General features: G+C 37.9%; 1 protein-coding gene across 1 annotated transcript in view; it reads left to right on the top strand.

Annotated features, from left to right (window-relative positions):
* Positions 1–24,606, top strand: part of UTRN (utrophin) — a 354,493-nt gene that overhangs the window by 220,418 nt on the left and 109,469 nt on the right. The window contains exon 53 of the mRNA XM_054393282.1: positions 1,985–2,141. Within this exon, the coding sequence (XP_054249257.1) occupies positions 1,985–2,141 (157 nt within the window). The remainder of the gene's footprint in view (positions 1–1,984; positions 2,142–24,606) is intronic.

Below are 24,606 nucleotides of genomic sequence, written 5' to 3'. Positions count from 1 at the left end.
CCATGAATAGAGGTTTTACTATCAAGTGTATGGAAAGCTAGAGATTCAAACATTCTAATTGTGATTGCTTCTAGAAATTTATAAAGATGTTTTATTTTTGTAACAGTCTAACAGCAAAACTGTGAATTCAAGCATGGGCTATCTTGGCTTTAGATGAGAAAGCAACGTCTCTCCTCTACCTGAATAATAGGAAGTATAAAATTCTACTTTCACCTCTAGAAGGGAGGGCTGTTTCTGAGTACCTGGCATCTCAGGGTAACATGTGCCATGCAAGGGCATTTTTGATGGAACGTCAAGCTAGTTGTGAAAAGGAGAAGGTAGAAATTGTGTATGGAGTACCCTGTGCTGCTGGGAGGATGCATTTGTGGATGGCTGCTGACTTCAGGGGCCAGCTATGGTGAATGCTCCAGCTGTGAAGCCAGTGCCTTGTGTTCTAACTTGTCTAGGGTTAATGCCATCTATACAGGAAGAACAAGTTGGTTGCCTTGAAAGTAGTTCTTGTTAGTGAGTATTAAAGAAATGAAAATAGGCCAGAAGAGCTGAGACAGTACATTTCATTCAGGAGCTGCTGATCTGCAAACTAAGGCCTGCAGAATGCGCTTCTTCTGTACAGGTGTAACTGCAAGTGCAGCAGCTCACTTGTAATTCACTGTAGAGTAGGATGCTGTCTCAGCTGTTTAGTCCCGAGCTACAAGCATCTGGCTTGAATTCAGAGTTGAAACGTATCAGTGAGAGCAATAAGGGATGATAGAAACAGCGAGGCACAAAACTGTAGGCAGTAAAATGTCACTTCTAGCAAGTATTTAGTGTTGTTTTTCTCCCCCCTAAGTGGTTACCTAATTGCTTTCCTGAATGGAGTAAAGAACAGATTCCTCTGTTACTTTATCCTTTTAAGAAATGTGATTTTTTTTTTCTCTGTGATTTTTCTTTTTCCCTCCTATACACTCTTACTGAATGCGTTTTTTGGTTAATCTATCCTATCCCAAACCTAAGCTTGTCTTGAAATTAACCTTGCAGCACATCACCCTTTCAGTTCATCCATTGTCGTATCTGAGATGATAATACAAGAGAAGCAAGGTGAAAGCTTCAAGATGTGAGTTACAGTGAATCAGGAAAAAATAAGAAAAAAAAAGGAAAACTATGCAAAATGGGAAAGGGACAAAACAGGAAACAAGACTTCAGTTCACTCATGTCAGAAGCAGTGCAGGAAGGTCCAGAGCTAGTGTCAGAATACACTAAAAAGGACCTAGTTCTACTTCATCACCTGTGCAAAGAAAGACATTGTCACTTACTGATATAAACTTAAGTACATGATGGTCTCGAATCCATAACATAAAAGAACTGTAGTCAAAGAGGATTAGGTGGTCCCTGTTGAAGATTTCTCTATATATGTGTAGGCATTGCAGGGAGAAGCCATTTTTGAAAATTACAGATAAAGATGTGGAACCCAGAGTTTCTGTCAGTTAAACTGAGGGACAGATTCAGTTTAATTTTCTAGTACCTAGCCATAGACTAAAGGTGCTGTATTACATCATCTGTGTCACCGGTATGTTCAGCAGCACAGGCAGTTTACTGTTGATTGCTCCTAGGAGAGCTTGTTACTGTCACTGCTGGAGAGTTAGGTTCCTGGCATGAAAGAGATCAGTTTTGCTGTGCTCTAACTTGCAAAATGGTGCTTGTACTTTGTGCACTGCAGTGGTGGGGTCACAACAAAACACAGCATTTCTTTGTATTGCTTAGACATGCAGCATTCAAGGTTTTAGTTAATTTAAAATGTCAGATTTGTCTGTTTTCCTCTGGTTTTTTCCTGCTTATTTTGATTTGATGGGCAAATGTTTTGAAGTAGAGGGTTTTTAACACAAAGTTGCTTTGCAGTTGAACACTTGAAACATTCCTATGTTAATGATGATGCAATTATTTTTATTGTGTTTTCGTGATGATTTTGCCATTCAGGGCTTTAAAGTTGCTTTATGTTGTTTTGCAGGGCTCACTTGGAGGCCAGTGCAGAGAAGTGGAACAGATTGCTGACATCCCTGGAAGAATTAATCAAATGGCTGAATGTGAAAGATGAAGAATTGAAAAAGCAAATGCCCATTGGAGGGGATGTTCCAACATTACAGCAACAGTATGAACACTGCAAAGTAAGATGCTGAAGTTCTGTAGATAAGTATACTTCTATGAATAATGGAATGAAGCAAATTTGAGTACAGAAGCACATCTCTGGGCAACCTGTGCCAGTATTTCACCACTCTCATTCTAAATAACTTCCTACTTGCGTTTAACCTAAGTCTACCCTGATCCAGTTTAAAGCCATTGCCCCTCACCCTATTGCTACAAGCCCTTCTAAACAGTCCTTCCCCAGCCTTCCTGTAGGTCCCCTTTAGATACTGAAATGTATTTAACGTCTCACCAGAGCCTTCTCTTCTCCACCTGAACAGCACTAACCCTTTCAGCCTGTGGCCATAGGAGCGGTGCTCCAGCCCTCTGATCATCCTTTTAGCCCTCATGTCTTTTCTGCTGTGCTGTTTAGTGAGGGCAAAAACTGAGTTTGGGAAAATATTAATACAGAAATACTCAGAATACTGTGAGGAACTACAGAAAAAGTAGCATTACATGAGCGGCAGTTTTGAGACCTAACTCCGGAATAGAAGATCTTCAGGAAATCTGCATGTTTCTCCTTAATTTACTCTGTTGAAATAAAATTATTAGCATATATTCAGGATCTTTGCTTCTTGAGAGCTTGTCACTTCCTGTTTTTATGCACTTAAATCATCACACTGTGTTTGGAGGCACATCTGCTGTGAATGTTTGTAACGATCAAATGGTGGATTACCAGCACAGAAAAGCAATAAAAGACTGGAATAGATCCAAATGTGTTTTGAAGGAGGTCAGTGGGCGGTGCTAGATCTCTATAGGTCATTTTTAAGGGCTTGTTTGTGTGTCATGCTGTTATATGCATGATAAAAACAAATAGTATTGCTAGTGCCTCTCATTTGAAGATTTCAAATTGATTTATAAAAATGCTAACTTTTATACATAATTCCAAAGTAGAAAAATGAGGAGCAATCATGCTGGCTGGCTCATTTTGGTCACTAGAGGACTACAGCAGTGTGATGTAGAGAATACTTCTGGGTTGTTTAATCCTTACCTTTATGTTTAAAAAATATTAGATAATTTGGGGAGGAATAATAGCAAGCACCAGTACAGGTTAGGGTTGCCCTGCTGGAAAGCAGCTCCATGGAGAAAGACCTTGTAGCCCTAGTGGACACCAAGTTCTCCATGGGACAGCAACGTACCCTTGTGGCCAAGAGGGCCAATGGTATCCTGAGGTGCATCAAGAAAAGTGTGTCCAGCAGGTCTAGAGAGGTTCTTCTTCCCCTCTACTCTGCTCTGGTGAGACCACACCTGGAATACCATGTCTGTTTTGGGCTCCCTGGTTGAGGAGAGACAAGGATCTGCTGGAGAGAGTCCAATGGAGAGCCACAAAGATGATTAGGGGACTCGGACATCTCCCCTACGAAGAGAGACTGAGTCTTGGGAGGACTGAGAGGGGATCTCATCAATGTTTATAAATATCTGAGGGGTGTGTGTCAAGTGGAGGGGGACAACCTCTTCTTGGTGGTATGCAGTAATAAGACAAGGAGCAATGCATATAAACTTGAACACAGAAGGTTTCACCTCAACATGAGGAGAAACTTCACAGTGAGAGTAACGGATCACTGGAGCAGGCTGCTCAGAGAGGTTGTGGAGTCTCCTTTCTGGAGACTTTAAAACCTCACCTGGATGCATTCCTGTGCGGACTACCCTGGGTGATCCTGCTTTAGGCAGGGGAGTTGGACTCGATCTCTGGAGGACCCTTCCAACCTCTAACATTCTGTGATTGTGTTATACGTTGATACTAAGATTCTAATGTGTATTCAGGAGCTTTTACAGATTATTCTGTTGTTTTTCAAAACAGCAATATTCTTCCAGTGCCACAGTAGGCATTGGATATGGATGTCACAGTCCAGTATTTATTATGAGCTGGGTTAAACCTCTGCAACAGCACAGAGTTAAAGCAATCCTGTGCATGGCAGTGGGTTTTTTCACCTTTGTAAGAATAAGCAGAGTAGTCAACTGAAGCTGTTTCTTGTATGATGACTCTTAAGTTTATTTTCTAATGGTTATTTTGGTAGGGACCAAGAGATTCCCATGTATCATATGATGATGCCATGCCATACCAGACATGAAATATTGGCACAGGGGTATTTTTGGATTTTGTTGAAGTGCTGCTTATTGGTTGTTGCCACAGGAAGGAAGCTGGACCATAGCTGTTGGTTGGTTTGATTCTTTATGGCACTGCTTCACTACTGTTTCTCAGCAGGAACCATTCATTCCTTGTTCAAGATGCAATTTATTAATAAACTACATTCAATTGGAAAGTTTTGGGTTTTTTTTTCAGGTAGAAAGTGAAAGCTGGAAAGGAAAAAAAAAATCCCAGAAAATTAACCCCAAAGCTCTCTGGAGGTCCTTTTGCTGCTTCCTCAGCATAGTTATGTGATTGGTCAGTGTGCTTAATGTTGAATGAAAGATGAATGTGGTTGAGTTTTATGCCTGGGTTTGGTTTTTTTTTGTTTTGTTTTGGTTTTTGTTTGGTGCGGGTTTTGCTTATTTTTGTTTTGGTTTTGTGTTTGGTGTTTTTTGTTTGTTGGTTTTGTGTATTTTCCTTTTCAAAACCTCATATCTGCCTTTTCAGTGGATTTTTTGTAAAATAACTATATGAGATTCCATGTTGTCAGTGACTCTGCCTTGTGGTGGTATCATTGGCTGGTGACACTTGTCTTGGATTTAAGGTGCACCTTTTAGAATATTTATACTATGTTAAGATGAAGCTTTTTTTGGTGGAGATTTGAGGTGCAGCTGTATCAGATAAATATTGCAGAGATGTGACTCGATTTCTCTTACTTTCAAGAATGCTCCCTTTATTCCACCCCTTATCACTGGCTTTTTAAAATGTTTGTCCGTACATTTTCAAATAATAAACCTTCTAAGTATTTCATGTTATTTGAAAGATTTGCTTTTAATGAATGCCTGTTGGGCACCATGATGGCTGGCCTGGAAAAGATTCTCGGCAGGCCTCGCTGAGCAAAGGTTGGGTGCCTCTGCTCTCCTATTTCCTTTGGTTTCACTTTTCAGTGTTGCTTTGAAGTTGTTCTCATGCAAATTAAGCAGTTCAGTACCTCACTTTATCTCTACTTCTCTGTGATCTGTTTGTTCTTATTTTCCACTTGCTTACCTGATCTTGTCCTTGTTGGTGCTTCAAAATGAAGTGGTAAGATGTGCACCCATGATAGTCTTATCTCCTGCCCTTTATTTTTCTAGGTCCTCAATCCTTCTTGTATTAGCATTGCTTTTTGCCTCTGTTATAATCATTTTTTTTTCTTAACCTACTTCCCTTGCCTCAGATGAAATTGATTAGGTCTTTTGCTCTGTTAGTATCTTCCTCTCTCAGACTTCAGCAGTGCTAGATAAGTCAGTACAGTATTATGTGACAGTTCAAGTTAGCTCACATTGTGTGCTACTGAGGTCTGTTTGGACAGGAGGAAGTAAGTGGCTTGCAATTTGATTTTCAAACTTGTTTTAAATATCAATCATTATTCTGTCCTTTAAAAGCAAATATTACTTACAGCAATCTGAGTCACCCAAATCAGGGCCATAGATTTAGCCTGTTTCCCAGATTAACTGAAATCGTTTAGCCTATAGCAAATATTTATACATTTTGGACAGATTTCTGTGTTGTTCAGCCAAACTTCCATCATCTGTAGTAGTTCATATTCTTATCACATACTAAATGCCAAGTACAATAAAGCAGTGAGCACATCCTGTCTGGGTGTTGAGTTATACTCTTGCAGTGGACAAGGCAAAAGGAAGTTTAAGGAAGCATGAATTTCCTATTTACATTATTTTCAAAATTTGTCTCAGAGTGGGCTGTGCTGACAGTTGCAAGAATACTGGAAAATTCATAAATGCTTTGGGAAGCTGAGCCAAAGTGTATAAGTAACTGAGTTAGTTGTCTGTACAAAGCGTACCTATTGCTAAAGCTACATTCACACACCTAAAGTGTAGAAAACTCTGCGAAGGCAGTGATACAGGGAAAGTGAAGGCAGGTGCTTTGCAGAAGTTCTTGTCAGTTTTTTTGGTGTCATTCTAGTTTCTCACTTGCTTGTCCTTACCAGCTCAGGTTTTCCCTTTCATTCTGTTCTTTCTCGCTCTTCCTTGTGAATATTCATTTGGAATTTTAAGGTGTGATGCAAATTTTGATCATCTGCATGGACCATGCAAAAACCCTACAACTGTTAACAACAAGCCCCACCCCCCCCAAAGTGCCAGACTACCCTTATGTGGATATTTCTTTCTGGGGAAAAAAAAAAAAGCTACAAAAGTACCATAAAAAAACTAATGGACTGTTTTTATGCATATGGAAATACCTAGAGTCACACATGTGTGCAACAGGAGGTGATGCAAATGCTGACACCTTGTTCTCTGGAGATGTGCTCAGAGCTGTATCTTGCTTTTCCTGATGGAAGAGTTCCTGACTGTAGCTTTTAGAAAGTGTCCTTTTGCTAAAATACAAAGAGTGCCTATATGATATAAATCACAGTGGTTTAGCTTTCAGAGAGAGAACAGGACATTTCAAATTAAGCTGAAATGGGTACCCTCTTGCATAAATCCTGTTGGCATCTGTCTGCATAAGTGAACAAATGTCTAGCTAATGCTAAATAATGCATGTGTCTTGGATCACAGAGATGCTTAACTTAGCTTCGTTTGAGCTCAGAATGGATTGGCCAAAAACCTGTGAATGTTTGGTAATTTTATATCTATGAATGGGTCATTAATATTTCAGATGCTCTTAAAACTTTGTGAGGCTGTTTCACTTAGCTATTGCCTCTTCATCAAAAGCGTTAGCATAGCCAACAGGAAATTGCTTTCTACTTGTTGTTATCCCTTCAGGGTGCCTGTAATTCCATTGTTTTCTGTACCAGCAGGAAAAGTCTGAGTTAAAAAACATTTTTCTAGCCTTAACTTCACTGTGCTCTTTCAGTGTGCTTGCCTGACTGTGGGCAATGGGCTTATTCTTAAATTAATTCCTACTTCATTATTCTGGATTTGTTTCTTTCTTGGATATTTTCTGTATTAAATCTGCTTCCATGTTAAGAACAACAAGAATAAAAAGATGAGTATTATGGTATCAGTGCTGCCCTAGTCTATGTTTATATTTGCAATATAGAAAGGGCTTTATTAATGTGCTACACATCTCATCACATAAGACATGAAGCATGCAAGTAATCTGTGCTGCACAAAGGTGGTCAGATGCTTCGCTGAAATATTAATAATGACTGAAAATGTGAGTTATTTGTAACAAGGAGAATTAAAACAGTCTGTCTTTGGAAGAGAGGGATCATATAGCTCTTTGCTTAGAGGAATTCCTGCAGCATGGTCCCATGGACAGGGGTGAGATTGAAGCAGGAGCTTGAGCGATCTGTACCATGCTGCTGTGAAATGGCTCTTTAAAAAAGAATGTGTTTCCAAACACTATATCCTCTATCAAGAGAAGAAATAGCCTCCCCACTAATCAGTCAGCATTACTGAATGATTTGAGAGCTCCTTAGTAAATTTGTAATGGATAGGAGTTTTTGAGGACTGTTGGAATTTCAAGTACTCTGCATATTTGAGAATCCTGAACATTGCCTTCTGTTGGAAAAGAGAGATTATGTTGTACAAAAAATTGTAATGTACAAGGACAGTACAATTCATTAAGCTTTAAGTGTGACTCTCTTCTTCAAGGGTTGTTTAGGAGGCAGAGGTGGAGATTGTGGGTGAGAATATTTTATTACAGGAAAGGAAGAATATAGTTAATGCCTGAAGTTTAATGAGAGTTCTCAAGTGGACCAATCTGACTTAAAACTGTTGTTCACTGAGGATTTGCTTAGTGATTTGTGTGTTACATGAATGATTCAGGTGTGTATCACTTTGCACTCCTGTGCTATTTCTCCTGAAGACTGATGTGTTAACAAAAGCATGGCACAAAGAATAAAGTGTCAGATTAGGATGTCAGTGGAGTACATTTGTAACTGAGACAGAAAAAATGTTGTTTCTGGATGTATTTCAGCTTGTTCCAAGAAGCGTGGTGTGGTTGTCCTGATGCAAGTCAGGAAAGTTGCAATAAACAATAAAAATAATAAAATATAAATAAATAAAATTTAATTAAATAAAAATATATAAATAAATAGAAAACAAAATAATAAGCAAAATGGATAGTGCAAGAACAAAATATTTTGTCACTAATGCAGAGTAAAGCAAATTGTCACTTTTCAGTATGATAACATACTTCTGTGGAGTTGCCTTTTAATACTAATCATGTTCATATCAGTCCTTATTGATATGTGCATTCCACATTGCTCTTTTCTGAGGCTCTCGTTTGTTTCTGAGGTCTTGTTGTTTTAATAAAAGACCTCAATGGGTCTCTTTCAAACCACTGGATAAAGCCTATTCTTCTTGGAGGTTTATGGTTATCTTCAGATATCTAAGAGGAGGTTCTGGAATTGCTATGGAGGGAAGTATTCATGGCAGAAATCTGTCTTATGCTGCAGAACCAGCACAGCGATCAGTATTTCTGTCTGTCCCTTAAAAGGCTGTGGTAGTTTCAGTGCCTCTTTCTCTGGTATCCTCTTGTCTCACATCCCAAAAGACCACTCTACTTCCATTATTATTAGTAGTAGCCCATCTACTACTAATGAAATCTCAGAACCCCTTAATGCACTAGGATATATGAGACCATCTGTTTCCACTCCTGTATCTTGAGCTGGAAGACCATGACTGGCTGTGGACTGACATTAAAGACTGAGCCATTTGTATAGCCAGTGAAGGTGGTGGAGCATATCAGTGACCTGTTTCTAATCTCTACCCATAAGACAGCTACTGTATTTCCTTAACTACCTCTGTTTGTCTCTGTATTCTTCTGGCTCTGCCATATCTCTATAGAGGTGTAGTGCCTGTAATTGTGTACACTACTTGGGATGAAGTTCCATGACTGTTTTATACTGTAGTAAAGCAAGGTCATTTTGTCTTGTCCTTTCTGATGACAATCCACATTTTATTATATTTTTTGTCGTTGTTGTTGCAGTCATCTATTAAGCAAATTAATCGAGACATCTGTAAATGAAACTCCTGACACTTTTTTGTTTGTTTTTTCCCTAAGCTGTAACTTCCCAGGAAAGTGCTCAGGGATTTCACTCTAGTGCATGCCTTTTTAAGATCAGGTGGTATTTCAGCTGTATTAAAAATGTTGGGTGTTATCTGCAACCTAAGGACAATACATCAGTAGATGAGTTCCCACACTGCATTACAGAGATGGACTGGTACAAGGAAACGAGACAGAACGTTTCTCTGAATGAAAATATGTTTTTGCTGAGGTCTGTTTTTCCAAAGGCAAAGAGCCAGGAAAAAAACCCCACCAGCACAGTAGCAGTGAATCTGTTTTTCCAACTGCAGAGAACTGCTAGAGAGCCACAGTGATACAGTGGTCATTGCCATGTTTTTTTTTTTCAGGAGCTTTCATATCCTGTATCAGGCGGACATGAAAACTGTTTGTCCTGTTCTTACCTTTCTCATTTTGAACCTAGTTCGAGATATTTTTCGTATAGTCACTGATTCTTCTCAAATCTCCTTTATTTTTCTGTTTTGATAAATTTTTGATACAGTGACATACTTTATTTAGCAAAGTTGTTCACTTGTCATTCAAGGTGCGGAATAGAGCTGTCAGAGATTACTCCAAATCTTTCAAGAACCTCTTTACATAACCGACACTTTTCCATATGATTTTTGTGCAAGTGCTAGAGTTTTGTCCTCTTCCATCACGTGTTCTCAAAGGGCAGAGTTCCCTCTCTGTCGTGGTTTTGGAGAAAACTGAACAGAAGCATTAGTTCATGATTTGTTTATGGTGTGTTCCATATACTTAAATATACAGTAAGAGAAACTCAGCTGTCACTATCCTTCTGAAGCCGTGTCTGCATTTACAGGCATGGACTAATGAGGAATCCAGGCTGTTTTCTATTGGGGATACCTTAATCTGGATCCTGCTTGTTGTTGCTACAGGCAGAGTATTTAGGGGAGAAGAATATATATTCCAGTTAACTCCTCAACTATTGGACCCTACTACAAGAAGGATCTGGATGTGCTGGAACTTGTCCAGAGAAGGGCCACAAGGATGATCAGAGGGCTTGTGGTGGTTTTAAGACAATGCCTTTACTTTTTCTTCATAAAGTTTGAGCGGAAAGGTGAAAGAATGTAAATAAATCACTACTGGGTGTAAGAAAGAGAAATAATGATTATTCTCAACTATTCCATTGGAGGGAATGGTCTCTGAAGAGTTAATTCCCAAAACAAAGACTGGAGAGTTCTCTCAGTGATGCTAACAGAGTGCTCTCTTCTCTTCTGGCTTCTGCTTCGGCATTTGACCTTGGCTAAGTTTTCTAACATAATTCTTTTTGCTCCTTGTTTTTTTTTTTTTTTCTCCCCCTTTGCCTGCTAGCTCTGGGAAGGGGGTGGGGTAAAAGAGGCAGGGTCCCTCTGGGGCCAGGGGTCTTTGTTGTGTTTTTCTGTTAATTGTACATATTTGTAAATGTTGCGAATAGTGTGTATTTGTACACATTCATTGCATTTCGTTATAGACTGTAGTTTCTGCTTTGTAAATACAGCTTCATTTGCTTCTGAACTGAGCTACTCTGGAGTTGTTATTGTGGGAGGGGAATTTCAGCCGATCACAAGGCTGGAGCACCTCTCCTGTGAGGACAGACTGAAAGAGTTGGGGCTGTTCAGGCTGGAGAAGAGAAGGCTCCAAGGAGACCTTATGGTGGCCTTCCAGTATCTGAAGGGGGCCTACAAGAAAGCTGGGGAGGGACTTCTTAGGATGTCAGGTAGTGATAGGACTAGGGGGAATGGAGCAAAACTAGAAGTGGGTAGATTCAGATTGGATGTTAGGAAGAAGTTTTTTACCGTGAGGGTGGTGAGAACACTGGAAGAGGTTGCCCAGGGAGGTGGTAAAAGCCTCATCCCTGGAGGTTTTTAAAGGCCAGGCTGGATGTGGCTCTAGGCAACCTGATCTAGTGTGAAGTGTCCCTTCCCCATGGCAAAGGGGGGTTGGAACTAGATGATCCTTGAGGTCCCTTCCAACCCTATAACAATTCTATGATTCTATGATCCTAAGTCCCTAGTTATTACAGACAGTAATCCACCCAAGGAACATCAGCAATAAATTGCAAAAAATATGTTGCCACGGCAGCTGCCCAATCCTGGTTTCATGCAGATTCTTAAGATTAAAAGCTAGACTTCAAAATGTATGTTCAAAATACAGGAGGGAAGGAGATTCTGCTCTTCCTCGTGTTTTTGTGAGTTCTGTCATTTCTGTTTTGTTGCTTTTTTTGAATGTGGAAGGAATGAAAGCGTAGGTACTGGTTTAATGAACAAGGGGGGTGTTTTTTATTTGTTTTGGTTTGGTTTGGGGTTTTGTTTGTTTACAAGAATTCCTAACCTCAGCTATTAGGTGTTCCTCAAAAGTTACCATACATCTCTATCTTCTGACCTGGGTTTTAATGAATTTCTCTCATCCAAGGTAGTAAGTCTGAGAGACTGGGAAACTGCTAGGAGCATTGTGGGAAGAAGCTTTGTTTTCTGAGGTTCTGGTCTTTCAGCATTAGCAGCCAAATGGTGTCAAAACCTAAAACGGTACTTGAAGATTTGGAGCTTTCCTTTTAGGAAAAAAACTGTTTGTGCTAAGACATGTTTCCTGCAAAGTGAGTTCAAGTGTTGTGTTTAAGAAAGGTGTCATACTGGATTTAGGATTTCCACTCCTACACTTTCAGCTGCTAGAGATGCTTATGTACTACTTAAAGATTTATCCAGACTGGTTTAGTTACAGGGAAAAGAATATGTGGATTGGTTTGTGGTGGGTTTTTTGTTTGTTTTGTTTTGTTATGGTTTGTTTGGTTGGTTTGGTTTTGTTTGTTATTTTTTTTATCAGATTTGGAACCTGAACCCTCATGTTTTGAGCTATCACGTAAAATAGCGTCAGTGTTTGTCCACATCAAGTGTTACGGGGTACTCTGAGCATCAATAATAAGGTACAAGTAAATTCCCCTATATTGTGCAGTGCTTGATGCAGTGTCACCAGACTGCAACATCTGCAGACATTCCAAATAAAGTTACTGAGATTACTTTGTTTTAATCAAGAGTTTATGGAGTTCTGTTGATCAAGGTGGGATTTAGATAGAAAATATTTGCTCATGTGGGATGTCTGTTAATTGCTTGTGGAGTTTGAGGCTTTTTGGATTCTGTTTTGGTTTTGAGGGAGAATTTTAGGGATCTATTTCTGGAAGAAGTGCAATGTTGATCTCACAATCACTTATTTATAACTAAGAAGCTGGGTTACATGCTTGGTTATTCATGTTCTAATTTACTCCCCTGTAATGTCTGAAGACATGTTAAAAGCATCCTATAGAGATCCAAAGTTTACTGGCAGGTCCTTTCCATCTTGTTTACTGTTGATGTAACATCTTATGTTGGAACTAGCAGTGCAGCAGCTGTTTTCTAAAGTGATAGCAAGTGCTCTGTGTTAACTGGATGTGAAGCTTCCTAGACCCCTCTGCCAAACAGTGCAAGTGCTGTAACTTCTGTGACATGAGCAGCCTCTTCTGGTTCTGCAGTGAATGAAGGTCACTTAGTTCTGGTTTTTGATAGCAATAGTATGGCATCTCTGACAAACAAATGATTCTGCCAGTGACAGCTGGCTGTTCTTTGGGTATCCATATATACCCTGTTCTTCTGCGGGACAGATTTCAGGGGCATATAGGAACCTGCACAGTTCTGCTGGACTTCTAGTCAAAATGGGCTGTTACTTAAATGAACAGGTATAGCCTGTAGAGAGGGAACATTTTAAAAGTCCTACCAAAATACTTGGTAGCTGCTGATGCTAGTAATTTATTCATTTTACATTATGATTGTTGTTAAATAAAAGTGTGGATGGCAGGAAAAAAATTATTTGTGTTCATGTTAGGTGGTATAATACAAAAACTCACATGATATTTCCCAGTTACTTTCATATTAATGTTGCTGGGGAATTTAGGTTTTGCAAATAAGTATTTATAAGCTTTAGAGAGAGTAATAAACTAAAGCCATAAATCATCAAGTAAATGTTCTTACACATTTCACCTTTGAGGTTGGAATGAGTTTTGTACATTCCTCCCGTATTACTAAGGTTTTTTAGTCAAAAATCCTAGTATAGATAGTACAATAGATTAAAAAAAAAACACAGAAGACTTCTTCCCCATTGAAGCAGCTGGTTTGCAACTTACAAGATAAAGTAAAATTTCTTGACTAATGAAAGAATTATGCTTATGGTAGTCCTAGCTTACAAATGGTCACTAAAAGTTACACAGTGTTAAGTGTGTGATTCACTTCAGTGCAAATTAAAATTTTCAGTACCAACAGAGACTTCAGTGATTAAATCAAATTATTACTTTTAATAGTATATTTTTTCATTAAGTCAGTAAAACAGGTCAGGAAGAATATAGAATTAGCAGTAACTGAAGAGAAAATACTAAATGAGATGGTTTTAAAGAAATTACTTGAAAAATACCTAATTTTCATGTAAAGTAGTACTTCAGGTCATCTTCTAAATTTTTTCCTATTTTCCCCATGCTCTAGGTTTTATACTGTCTACATTTATTCATCTTCAAATCAAGCTGACATGCAGTCTGTTTTTTTTTGTTTGGTGTTTTTTTGTTGTTGTGTTTCGAGTTTTTCTTGTGTTGCTTTGGATTGTTTGGTTTAGTTTTTGGGGTTTTTTTTTGTTTTGTTTTGTTGGTAATCGTTTTGTTGGGTTCAGAGGGAGTTACGTTTCTTTTGTTGGTTTTGTTTTGGGTTGGGTTTTTTTTTTGGTTGGTTTGATTTTGACATTTTTTTTTTGTTACATTTTTGGTGTTGTCTGGTTTAGTTTGTTGTTTTTCTGTTAGAGTAATAGAAGTTTGTAAATTTTTCTGTTTTGCAGTTTTGAGCAGTAGTGCCCTGTACATTGTCTGTGCATGATTTTCCATCTAGACCTTTGAGGCAGAGAGATACTGCAATGCTTCGTGCTCACATCAACATGGGGTTAGTGTATGCCATCACACCGGGTATGGAACGCTGGATGCTGCCACGAGCCTCAGTGTCCAACATAGAACTGAGTCCCCAGGCTCTGCCTAAAACATAGATTGCGATTAACCTTTTTTCACCTGTTCCATTAAGAGATGCACAAGCTTCTAAACTGGGAGTAAAAAATAATAATGAAAAGTTGTAACATAAGTATGATTGGTACCTGAGAAGTAGTATCTTCCAAGTTTATTAGACCTTTTCTAGAGCTAGGTGCTTAGTAATCCTGGCAGCTTTTTGGTATGAATAAAAATTAATGAGAACTTGGGATGATAGATACTTCCTTTAATTGTTGATAGACACTGTGTTTAACTGTTGATAGAGATTCCTTTAATTGTGTGAACTCAGAAAGTTTCTAGGCTTGAGTCATTAAGTAGGCAGTGCTTAAGAGGGCTAGCATTCTGTAGATTTATTTACAACAGCACTTTTAATATATGTAGAAATCTGCATATTTATCTAATTAAATATACAGGGAAAGGGAGGTATATATTCATCATAAGGATTGGAGAGTTCCATTTTTATGCATTAAAATTCAACTCCTTTTGGCAGAGATTTAGCTCTAAACTGCTTATTATTTCAAGATTACAACAAAAAATGTGGCTAACAGAAGCACTGTTTGGTTACTTATCCAAAATGCCTGCAGCTAATTTACTCCTGTGAAGCTGACAGAAAATACTATTTTAGTTTTTTTTTTCCTTTTACATTGTGGAGCCTGGCAATACTCTTTTGAGCAGCTGGAATAAAAATAAAGCTAAAGGAGAATACTCCAGGTGCTAGAGAGGAAATTGAAAAAGCTTGAGGGATTCATGTGGGGTTTGGGTTTTGGTTTTGTGGGTTGTTTTTTGTTTGTTTATTGTGGGTGGTTTTTGTTTGTTTGGGGTTTTTTGTTTATTTTGTCCTTTGTTGGTTGTTTTTTTTCCCCCAAGTCTTACCTGACTGGCACAAATTGAAATGTATTGAAACTGTGCACTTGTTTGTAAATATAAGGCTGTATTGACAAATTATAACAAAGTCCGTAATTAATATAAAGTGCATTTGTAATGCTCAGAGGTGACACAGCTCAGATCCAGTGAACAGGGCTGAGCAGAGAGGCAGTGATGCATATGGGCAGAAAGTGCCAAGAAGCCTGAAACTACAAGGCAGTCATGCTTAGTTGAAATTACTAATTTTCAATAGGTCAGCCTCATTTGAGGTGATTTTCTGATGGTCTTACACTCTTCTGTAAGAGCAAGCAAATAATGCCTTCTGCCATTTCTGGCTGCTAAGAGATTCTTAGTCTAGTGAGTGTAGTTGCTTAGCTGCAGTTAGTCAAACCTTCTTTACGTTAGTCAAGCCTGCCAATGCTTTTCATGATGGTGGTGCAGCAGCACTGGAAGAAGGGAAGGAAGTTATTTATCTTAACACTGGATCTAAGGTTGTAGAGTTAACTTCCATAAACTAATGTCTAGTACTAAACAGCATATCATGGGAAACAAACAAACAAAACCCCATGGTGTGTAAAATCTGAGCTAAAAGAGCAAATGCAGGGCAGATGTGAATCGCATTACTTAATGCTATCCTGAAGAATGTTTGGGTACTAACATGATGTGTGTGGTCTAAGAATCTGTATTTGTAGCAAATAAACGTGCTTAATGCTTTGATTATGCTTGTAGATTAATGTGGGGACGTTTATAAGAAAGGAAATGACTTCTTTCCTGAGTTAGAAGCACTGAAGCTAGAGCACTCCATTACTAGATGCAATATAAATGAACTAAATGAGTGAAATTCCTTTACTGTTTTTAAAATCTGTATTTATGGTGTCTGTTTTTTCCTAAGGGTTTCTGGGGTAAGGGACCTGTATATGTGTCTTGCACTGTGTTTGTGTGCATTCACTTTTTTAAAATGGCTTTAAGTGATAGCTAAGTTTCTGGGAAATATTAATATAGTTATATCAGAATATTCTTTGTTAGGCCTAAAGGCATCCAGACACTAAAACTGATTCTAGTTTTTGGTTTTAAGATATCTCCAATTTTGGTTCTCAGTATTTATTATTTATACCTTCAGCATTTTACTTACTGCTTCTTTTTCTCTCCATACCCTTACTAGGTAAATTTTGCTATGGCATACAGCTTGTTTCTAAGTATTGAAGACTAAAAATAACAGTTTGATTGTGTGTGCTTTGTTGCTTCTTAATGAGAAATTGTTTATGATTTCAAATTCTAAAGAATGAGAAATCCTGTTTAATAGATGCTGAGGTTTACTACATATAAGATATCCCACTGTTTGCCTGAAGAACTTAAAAGCAGATTAAGTGAACATAAGTAATAAGTCTTCTGATCTGTACAATGTGACTACCTCTTGTGGGAAAGCATTTTTGTAGCTGAGTTAACTTTAATATGTCTTGCTTCATGGCAGAGTGCTGGTTTTTAAGCACTAGTCTCTTTCATTAATCGGCCCTGACGTAGCATCAGTTATATTAAATGCCTTTTTTTCTCATAAACAGGAAAACCACTTTGTAGTCCTCCAAAAAGATGTTTAATGACAACATTTCTAGTAAGGTTCAGGTGTGTTTGTAGTTTGTTTTTTTTTCCCCAAATTAACTATTAATCATTCTTACAGAACTATTTTTTTAGCCAGTAATATCGTTTATGTGAACAACTACTATGAGAGTTTACAAGGGAGGAAAATAAGACAAAGATTTGTTTTGATATTCATGGATATTTTGATACCTAAATTATTTGAATTTAAATTTTTTTCTCTCCTGGGAAAAAACTTAACATATTAATTAAATTCAAATGACAAACACAGTTCAATAGTAGGAGGGTACAACTTTGTAACTGGATAATCTAACACAGTTTGCAAAGCACTGACAATTTTCAAGCTGGTTGACCCAGTGGTTTTTATTAATATATCTATACAGAATGCCCAACAATATTTTAATCCCACTTTGTTATTGGTAGAGTTGACTGAAAGCAGACATTTTTTTGCTTATCTGCTTAATTAATCTGTTCAATTTACAAATCCAGTTGGGTTTTTTGTGGCTGTTATGAGACACTGTTAGATCACTATTTGTAAATGCAAAGACCTGGTAAGGGTGTTGTATTGAACAAGTTTAGCTTGGGGAGGCAGAAGTGGAACTAATAAAGCATTGTGACAAGTTTTGACAAGTGACAAGTTTGGATGTTCCCTGTTTAGTAAGAGGCTAAAACTCCTATCTGAAGTTCTGTTTCTTGCTTGTTTTTGATGTGATTCACGATAAGGGAAAGTCCTCTGCAACTTTTGCACAGACACTCACCCCCAAAAACCACCAAAAAACAAGTCCCCCAAAGCCACTGTCTTGTGATACCTGCTGCATTGCTGCTGTGCCATAGAATATAGGGAATATTGCACTTGGGGCTTACTTTGTACTTCGCCTTTTTGTTTGGTGGTTTATGGAATTTTTTTTTTTCATTTTTTGATTATTAATGCATTGCCTTGTAAAAACACGACACAGGTGTTAAGTTCTTTTTCATGTTCCTGTAGCTTCTAATGGCAGCGAGAACCAGCTTAAAAAGGTGGCTAACCAGAGGGAAACAGTCTTGTTGCCCTTGAGGTATTCCTCCCTCATGTCTCTCCCAAGTACACCTGGTGAATTGTCTGGAGTAGAGTATTTCCTATCTCAAACACTGCTTATCTTTTTCAGTCTTGGTTTTAGAGTAATTTTTCCGTACTGAACAGAAATTGGAGATGACAGCATATGATTGAGAGACAGGAAATTTTGGAGATGTGACCAAAACCAGAGATGCAGTATAATCTGTCATATCACAGCGAAGAGCAAAAAGAGACTAGGTGGGCAGAGGTAGACTTTGGTGATTGTGAAATAACTGACACAGAAATTTTTAGGGAGTTAGAGAGAGGGGAGCATGTAGCATGCTCCATGAGATAGATCATGGTGCAAGCATAACAAGGAATTGCATTTTGACAGGGCAAAACTTTCTGGCTTGAGCTCTGGCTGATAAAATTTCAGTCTGTCTTTTGGTTGGCATGTTTTTTGCACCTGGTCCTGGTGACACAGGACTTTTATTCTGAGCCAGTGTGGCTGCTCTTCTGCTGCCTGTCCCTGACTCTGGTATTTTTCTGCATATGGAGAATTCATCAGAGAGAACAGATTGTTGACTGTTTAGTAATTATTCAGTTGTCTGTCTAGACCATTTGTTTTGAAAAATAAACCAAAGAGACTGTTTTTTTAGAAAGAGGAGTAATTATCTTTGACATGATTTCCAGTGGCAGTTCTCTGTCATGTATGCATACATATAAACAACTGAACCCCAAAACCAGAATAGGAACACTAGAGGTACTCTGAAATTGTGACTGGTCTCTAGTATCTTGCTGCTTCAGTATTCAACTGTGCTATGGTGCCAGTGCTTCTTCCTGCAGAGGGAAATATGCCTCCCCTTATGCAATTGTCAGACAGGTGATGGTCCTCTGAGGCGTTTTGCAGTGATCTCAGTTTTCTGATTATTTGTAATTCACAAAAATTGGTTGTACTTCATGACATCATTTAAAATGATATTTCATCAGCATACACTTGCACTGAGGAGTCTGATGTTATAGGAAACTTTTCCTCCTACGTGAGACATGAGCATACTCACAAAGTGCATCCTATCTTTATAAACTGAATGAATATTCATTGTGCTGCATACAGTGTAGTTGCTCTTGAGTGTCTGGAGCTTGAACTGCAGTGACTAAAAATCTTTTTCAGCACCTCTGCAGTAATATGGGAAGGGACCATTTAGCAGTAAGGTAGTTTGTGAGACCAGACATGTTAGACTTGTCCCATTGATGTTGTTTTAAAAAATACAGAGGAAGTTTTAATTGACCAAAGTGAGCAAAAGGTAACCTGAGTTTAACTGCTCTTAATAACAGGAGCGTAGCCCCCAACTTGTTAATGGTATTATCATCTCTGTTTGAAGCAAGAATCTTACGGCCTATTAAAGCTGGCAGTTCATCAGTGCTGAGTAATAATACAGGCTAAACAAATCCAAGCCTGTCTATTCCTGGCAAGCCAATACAGCTGGAATTTCTCTCTCATGTTGAAGGAGTAGACACTTCCAGTTTCATGCATGGAGATATATGCAGTTAGTAGTGCTAATACAGTATCACAGGGGTCTTGCTGAATTAAGAAATAAGCAGTTTAATATCCAATAGATGTTTCGTGTCTTGTGTCAGACTGGAAGCATTGCCTATTTAGGATGTTCTTCATCCCTCCCCCACCTTTCCCTGTGAGTATTTCCTGATATAAAAAAGAAGTTATACCAGTTGCTACCCGTAAAGAAGAGACATGACTTTGACACTCTGACAGTGTCTCCACCATAACATCATTTGTTGGGGTTTAGTCATAGAATGGCTTGAGTTGGAAGGTACCTTAAAGATCATCTAGTTCCAACCCCCATGCAATAGGTTGGAACTAAGATAATATTTATGTAACTATGTAGTAAAACTTGTCCAAAGCTCTACTGTTATATGCTCTGCACAGTTTTAGAGTTTGAAGCTAATTAAAGTTAGCATTGAGGACACAAATTTCCTTTGCTTCTTCAAAGGAGATAAAACTTTCATGAAGACTGTGGAAGAAATGTAACTTCTGTTCTATAGATAGAAACAGTTTCATCTGAAATGGAAGGATCCTTATTTTGATGATATATTGCTTTTTCTTGAAAGCTGATTTTTAGAGAGTATAATCTCTCTAAATGCCTTTGAAAGAGACTGCAGTAGTGTATTTGGCATTGTACAGTGATCATTTCCTAGGGGGTTGTTTGGGAGATTTTAGCAGACAATCTTAAATGACATTGCATCTCTGTGGATTTCTTAGTGTCAGTTCCCTTTGTCTGGACAGTTGTTCTTGTACATGTTAGCGTAAAGGTTCTGGTTTGTCCCTAAGCTGTTATCCTTTTTCTGACAGGAGCCAGTAGCAGAAGTTGAGGGAACAGGCAAGACAAAATGAAGCAAGTGGAGAGGGTTACTTCTCTTTCCCTATTCGGTCAGAGATGTACAGAAATGCCCATGATTACTTCTGTCAGATAACAGAATCCTCAGATACTGTGTCTTCAAGAACTTGAAGCTGGGAAAAAGCACATCATGGATTTTCCTGGAGCAGTTGATAGTGGAGTTTATTCTAATTCTGTATACTTAGAGAATGGAAAATTGGCTTTAAAATTGCTGACAATTAATTTTCATGATAATTCCACAGATATGGTAATCAAATCACGTTTGTTTTCTTCTATGTAGGAAGTTGCCTTCAGTTTCTATATGCTGCCAATATTAAGTGTTAAAGAAAACTTTTTTACCAACAGGAATGGTAGATGTTTTTCGCATATTTCACATAAAATTTCGTAAGGGCTCTCATTCTTTATTTTGGCATACACATCTAAAGCATAATGGGGTTTTGTTTGTTTTGGTTTGGGTTTTTTGTTTGATTGTTTTTTGGTTTTTAACCAACATTTAAAAAATATTTAGTGCACTAGTCAGATACTACAAGGTTGCTACTCTTGTATTTTTATGGTTAAAGAAAAAGTTGTGGTAGTAATGGGAACAAAAATAAATTAAAAAAAGGACTGATTTGAAGATGGAGAAGTTTGAGTTTCCTACATATATTGTTTCCATTTGGTTGGCTTTATGTTTTTGTAGTTTATCTTAAGTGTACTCCACAGTTTCTAGATTGCACAGTACTGTTAAAAGTCTAATAGTTATTAGAGATTGAGGGGTTTTAAGCCTTTGTTTCATGTCAGATTTTAAAATGGCTTTCACCATCTAGTCACGTGTGAAGAAGCCCTTATTAAAGTAGACTGTAGGTTCTGTATGTTCAAGTGATTGGGACAGGAGAGGTGATATAAATCAGTACTGCTCTACATCTGGTTCTCTCAGCTAACTGTACAAATACTTGAATCGCAAAATAACTGTGAGGCGTCATCTTTCTAGTCTGCTGATATTAGTTAAGGCCAAAGCATTGCCCAAATGCCTGGAAGAAATGACTAGAAATGCGTTATTTGTTAAGCTGTTAGTTTTTTTTCTGGGCTGTCATGGGAATACTTATCATCATCACTTCCAAAACCAGTACTTGAAGTCAATAATAAGAAAGTTCCAAATTGCTGTTCAGTTTTCCTTATCTGTGTGTCAGTGCTCAGGTGTGGCAGGCTCCTGAAGTAAGGAGCACATCACTGCTGCGTAGCTTGATCATTCATCAGGAATGCAGAGCACTTGCTGCCTGTCTGGCATGCAATGTGTTTGCAGAGTGGTAACTGTAGGACACCAGTGATTTCATTGAGCATGTTAATGCTTTATAAATCACTGGGACATCGTGAACTATTTTAGAGCTGTATGTATGTCTGCTTCTGTTATGAAAAAATCCTATGGACTGCATAGATGACACGTAGATTGCATTTTCTTCTTCAGGATGTTTTGAATCTTGGCCTAATGTTCAGGGTTATTTCACTTTTGAAGTGCTGTTGCTTGGATCTCATATAAAATGGAGTTCAATCATCTGTAATTGTTAAACACAAGCATACTTGCCAGTTAATCCTTTTAGTGTGAATGGTGTAATCTTCTTGGGGAAAAATCTGAATGTTCACTTATCTTTCTGCCCCACAAACCTCCTCATGATTTTCCTTAAGAGTAGTTTGGGTTTTTTGTTTTTAAATAACAACACTCTAGTCTTTCAGTGCTGGTGCAGCATGGTTATTACCAAAAGCACCTTGTAGTCCTTTGATTTAAAACTAAATGTGTATTTACAAGCAGTTTGGCATTTGAAACTTGGTTTCACTGCTAGTAGAATGATTACTACTCTTATGTTTAACATAAATACTTTTTTCCATGCTTCAAGAGCTGTCCTCTCTGTCAGATTCCACTCTCTGTGTGAGTCAGGCATTTTGTCTGTCTCCAGAATACAACCTCCATGAATTCTTATATTAAATCCTAATTACGTATGTTAAACAGAATTCCCCCCCCGAAAGCAGCATTAAAAACATTACTTTTTTCCTCCCCCCCCCCACTGTGTATCGGTGTAAAAGAAGCCTTCTTTAATTTTTTTCTTTTCTGTAGTTTTATTCAAAACACCATGTCATGCCTTCTTTAGTTGTCATATTGCAATGGCTTTAGACCAAAATATGCTCAGTTAGCACAGAAACTGCCTGGATGAGCAAAAGTACTGTTGTATTCAAGCAGGTTTTGTTCTCTTGTTTAAAGGATACTTCTCCCTGCCTCTCCATCACCCCCATTAAAAAAGCTAGAGCACATAAACACTCCCCCCCCCCCCCAAAAAAAAAAAATCCAGACTGCTGTCCCTTTAACAGTCCTGGTCAATATTGCCATTGATAAGAGAGAAAACTTAGGTGTAGAAATGAGAGACTTATTTTGGTACAGGAAAGGCAGAGTTGAATATTCAAGAAATGGCTTTCTTGCAGAAGGGGAAAAGGCCCAGCAAAGCAAGTTCAGTGGGTATGTGCTAAGGGTTCCACTTACCTTTTTTGGAGAAAACCAGAATGCTTATAATTCTGAGGATTTCAGTAGTTCATTCAGTGGGGAATTTGTCCTGAGAGTTTTGTTTTGGTTTTGGCGGGGCAACAGCTCAAGGTTACACAGTCTGTTGATTTTTTTTTTTCCCAACATAGTTCTAAATCATATAAAAAAAAACCTAAACCAAGAAAAAAACCAAACCAAACCAAAACCCCTGCTTTACATTGCCCTAAGACTACGCTCTGTCAAGCCTTCCAAACTTCTCAGGGCAACTAAGGCTTGGTTATCATTGATCTAGAAACACAAATAACAAAGTCTCATTTCAGTGGGCTAGGATATACAAAATCCAGTTACATAAGATTGTTGGTGCAGGAAGATGTATTAATGAACATCATTATGCCTCAATTTTGTAACCTTTGCTCGATTAAGCAGTGCCTCTCTTCATCCCTAGTTCAATTTAGATCCTCTAGCATCTCTAGGGAATGCAGGACTTGCAGCAGTTTTTCCTTCAGAGAAGACTAGAGAGGTTCTTTCTTGGCAAATCATTAACTGTGGGGAAAAACAATTTTAATTTTTAAGAAAAAGTGTAGCTTTGTACTCCTCAAGAACAGCTTTCTAATGTCTTTTTTGTTACAATCTGTATGAAAATTAAGCTTACCTCTGGTGCTATAGTAGTATTAGATTCTTTTCCAGTGTTGAAAGGGAGTCCTTTCAAAGTCTCTGGAAAGTTATGTCAAGTGAAAACTTTCCAAATAGCCTTCAAAATGTCTTCTAGTTTTTAACTATTTCAATAAGTTTAGAAGGAAGTGAATTATCCTATCCTAATTAAGGTGTTGCCACATAAATATATAAATACAGTTTGAGACTATCAATTTATTTTTTTTTTAAATGTTAATAACAGCTTCATTTTAAATGTTTCTAAGTCCAAACAATAGATGATGAAGCATACTTTCCATTCTTTTATCTCTTTGACTGTACTACTGTGAAGCACTTTGAGAATTAGTTACATATCAAACCCTACTAGTTGCCACCCTGTTTGGACACTCTTGGATTGCCACTGCAGCAGTAGAGGTGTCAAGTGGTAAGTGGTAAACTGAGATTATTTAGAAAAAGGCAGCTTTAAATAATTACATAATTTAAATAAATAATTACATTAAATGCAGCTAAATACTTGTTATTTACTCCTTTTTGAGGAGGCTTTTGCAAGTGTCATGAGATAGACCTCCAAAACTTAACTGTCAATTTTAGATGATTCTGTTTTTAACACATGAATCAGAAATACTCAGTACGTATTTATTACGAAAGCAAACAACTTCCTCGTTTTTTCTGTGCCTCTCCCCCATCCCCCTCTTCTCAGTCTTTGCCTTCCTTTTCTTGTTCTAGTCCTGGTCACTTTTATCACTTATCTGTTTATCAAAATAGATAGCATAGACTCTTCGAAGTCTCATATGCTCTGTGTGTATCTATGTATCTCCAGGTATTAATGGCTGCATATAAGACACCATTTTTCTCCATTATTTTTCTTGCCACATAGATTTAGGTATGAAGTAATAAAAGGTCAATTCACGGTAAGATTCACCATCTCAAATTAAATACTGCTCTTTATTTAAATGTATTTTGTTAGCTGGGGCAGATACATTATGAAACTGACTATTGTGTCCAGAGACCAAAATACTTTTGGAAATTTAATGTTTATGTGTTAAGTAACATCTGTCATGAAGGAGCAGCTTTTAAACATGCTACACTTATTTTCTTTATAGTTGATTATTTAATGCTGCAGAGAGCTGGCAGAGGCAACCTTGATCTCTGTCCGATCTTCATATACAGTTCATTTTGTTCTTCCAATTTCCTCAATCATCCTACTTATTCTCCAGATCCTATTACATGATTTTTTTTCAATTTCTTTTTAGTGTATAA

Source organism: Indicator indicator, chromosome 2, assembly GCF_027791375.1.
Source record: "Indicator indicator isolate 239-I01 chromosome 2, UM_Iind_1.1, whole genome shotgun sequence".
Lineage (NCBI taxonomy): Eukaryota > Metazoa > Chordata > Aves > Piciformes > Indicatoridae > Indicator > Indicator indicator.
This window is presented reverse-complemented; position numbering and strand designations above follow the sequence as displayed.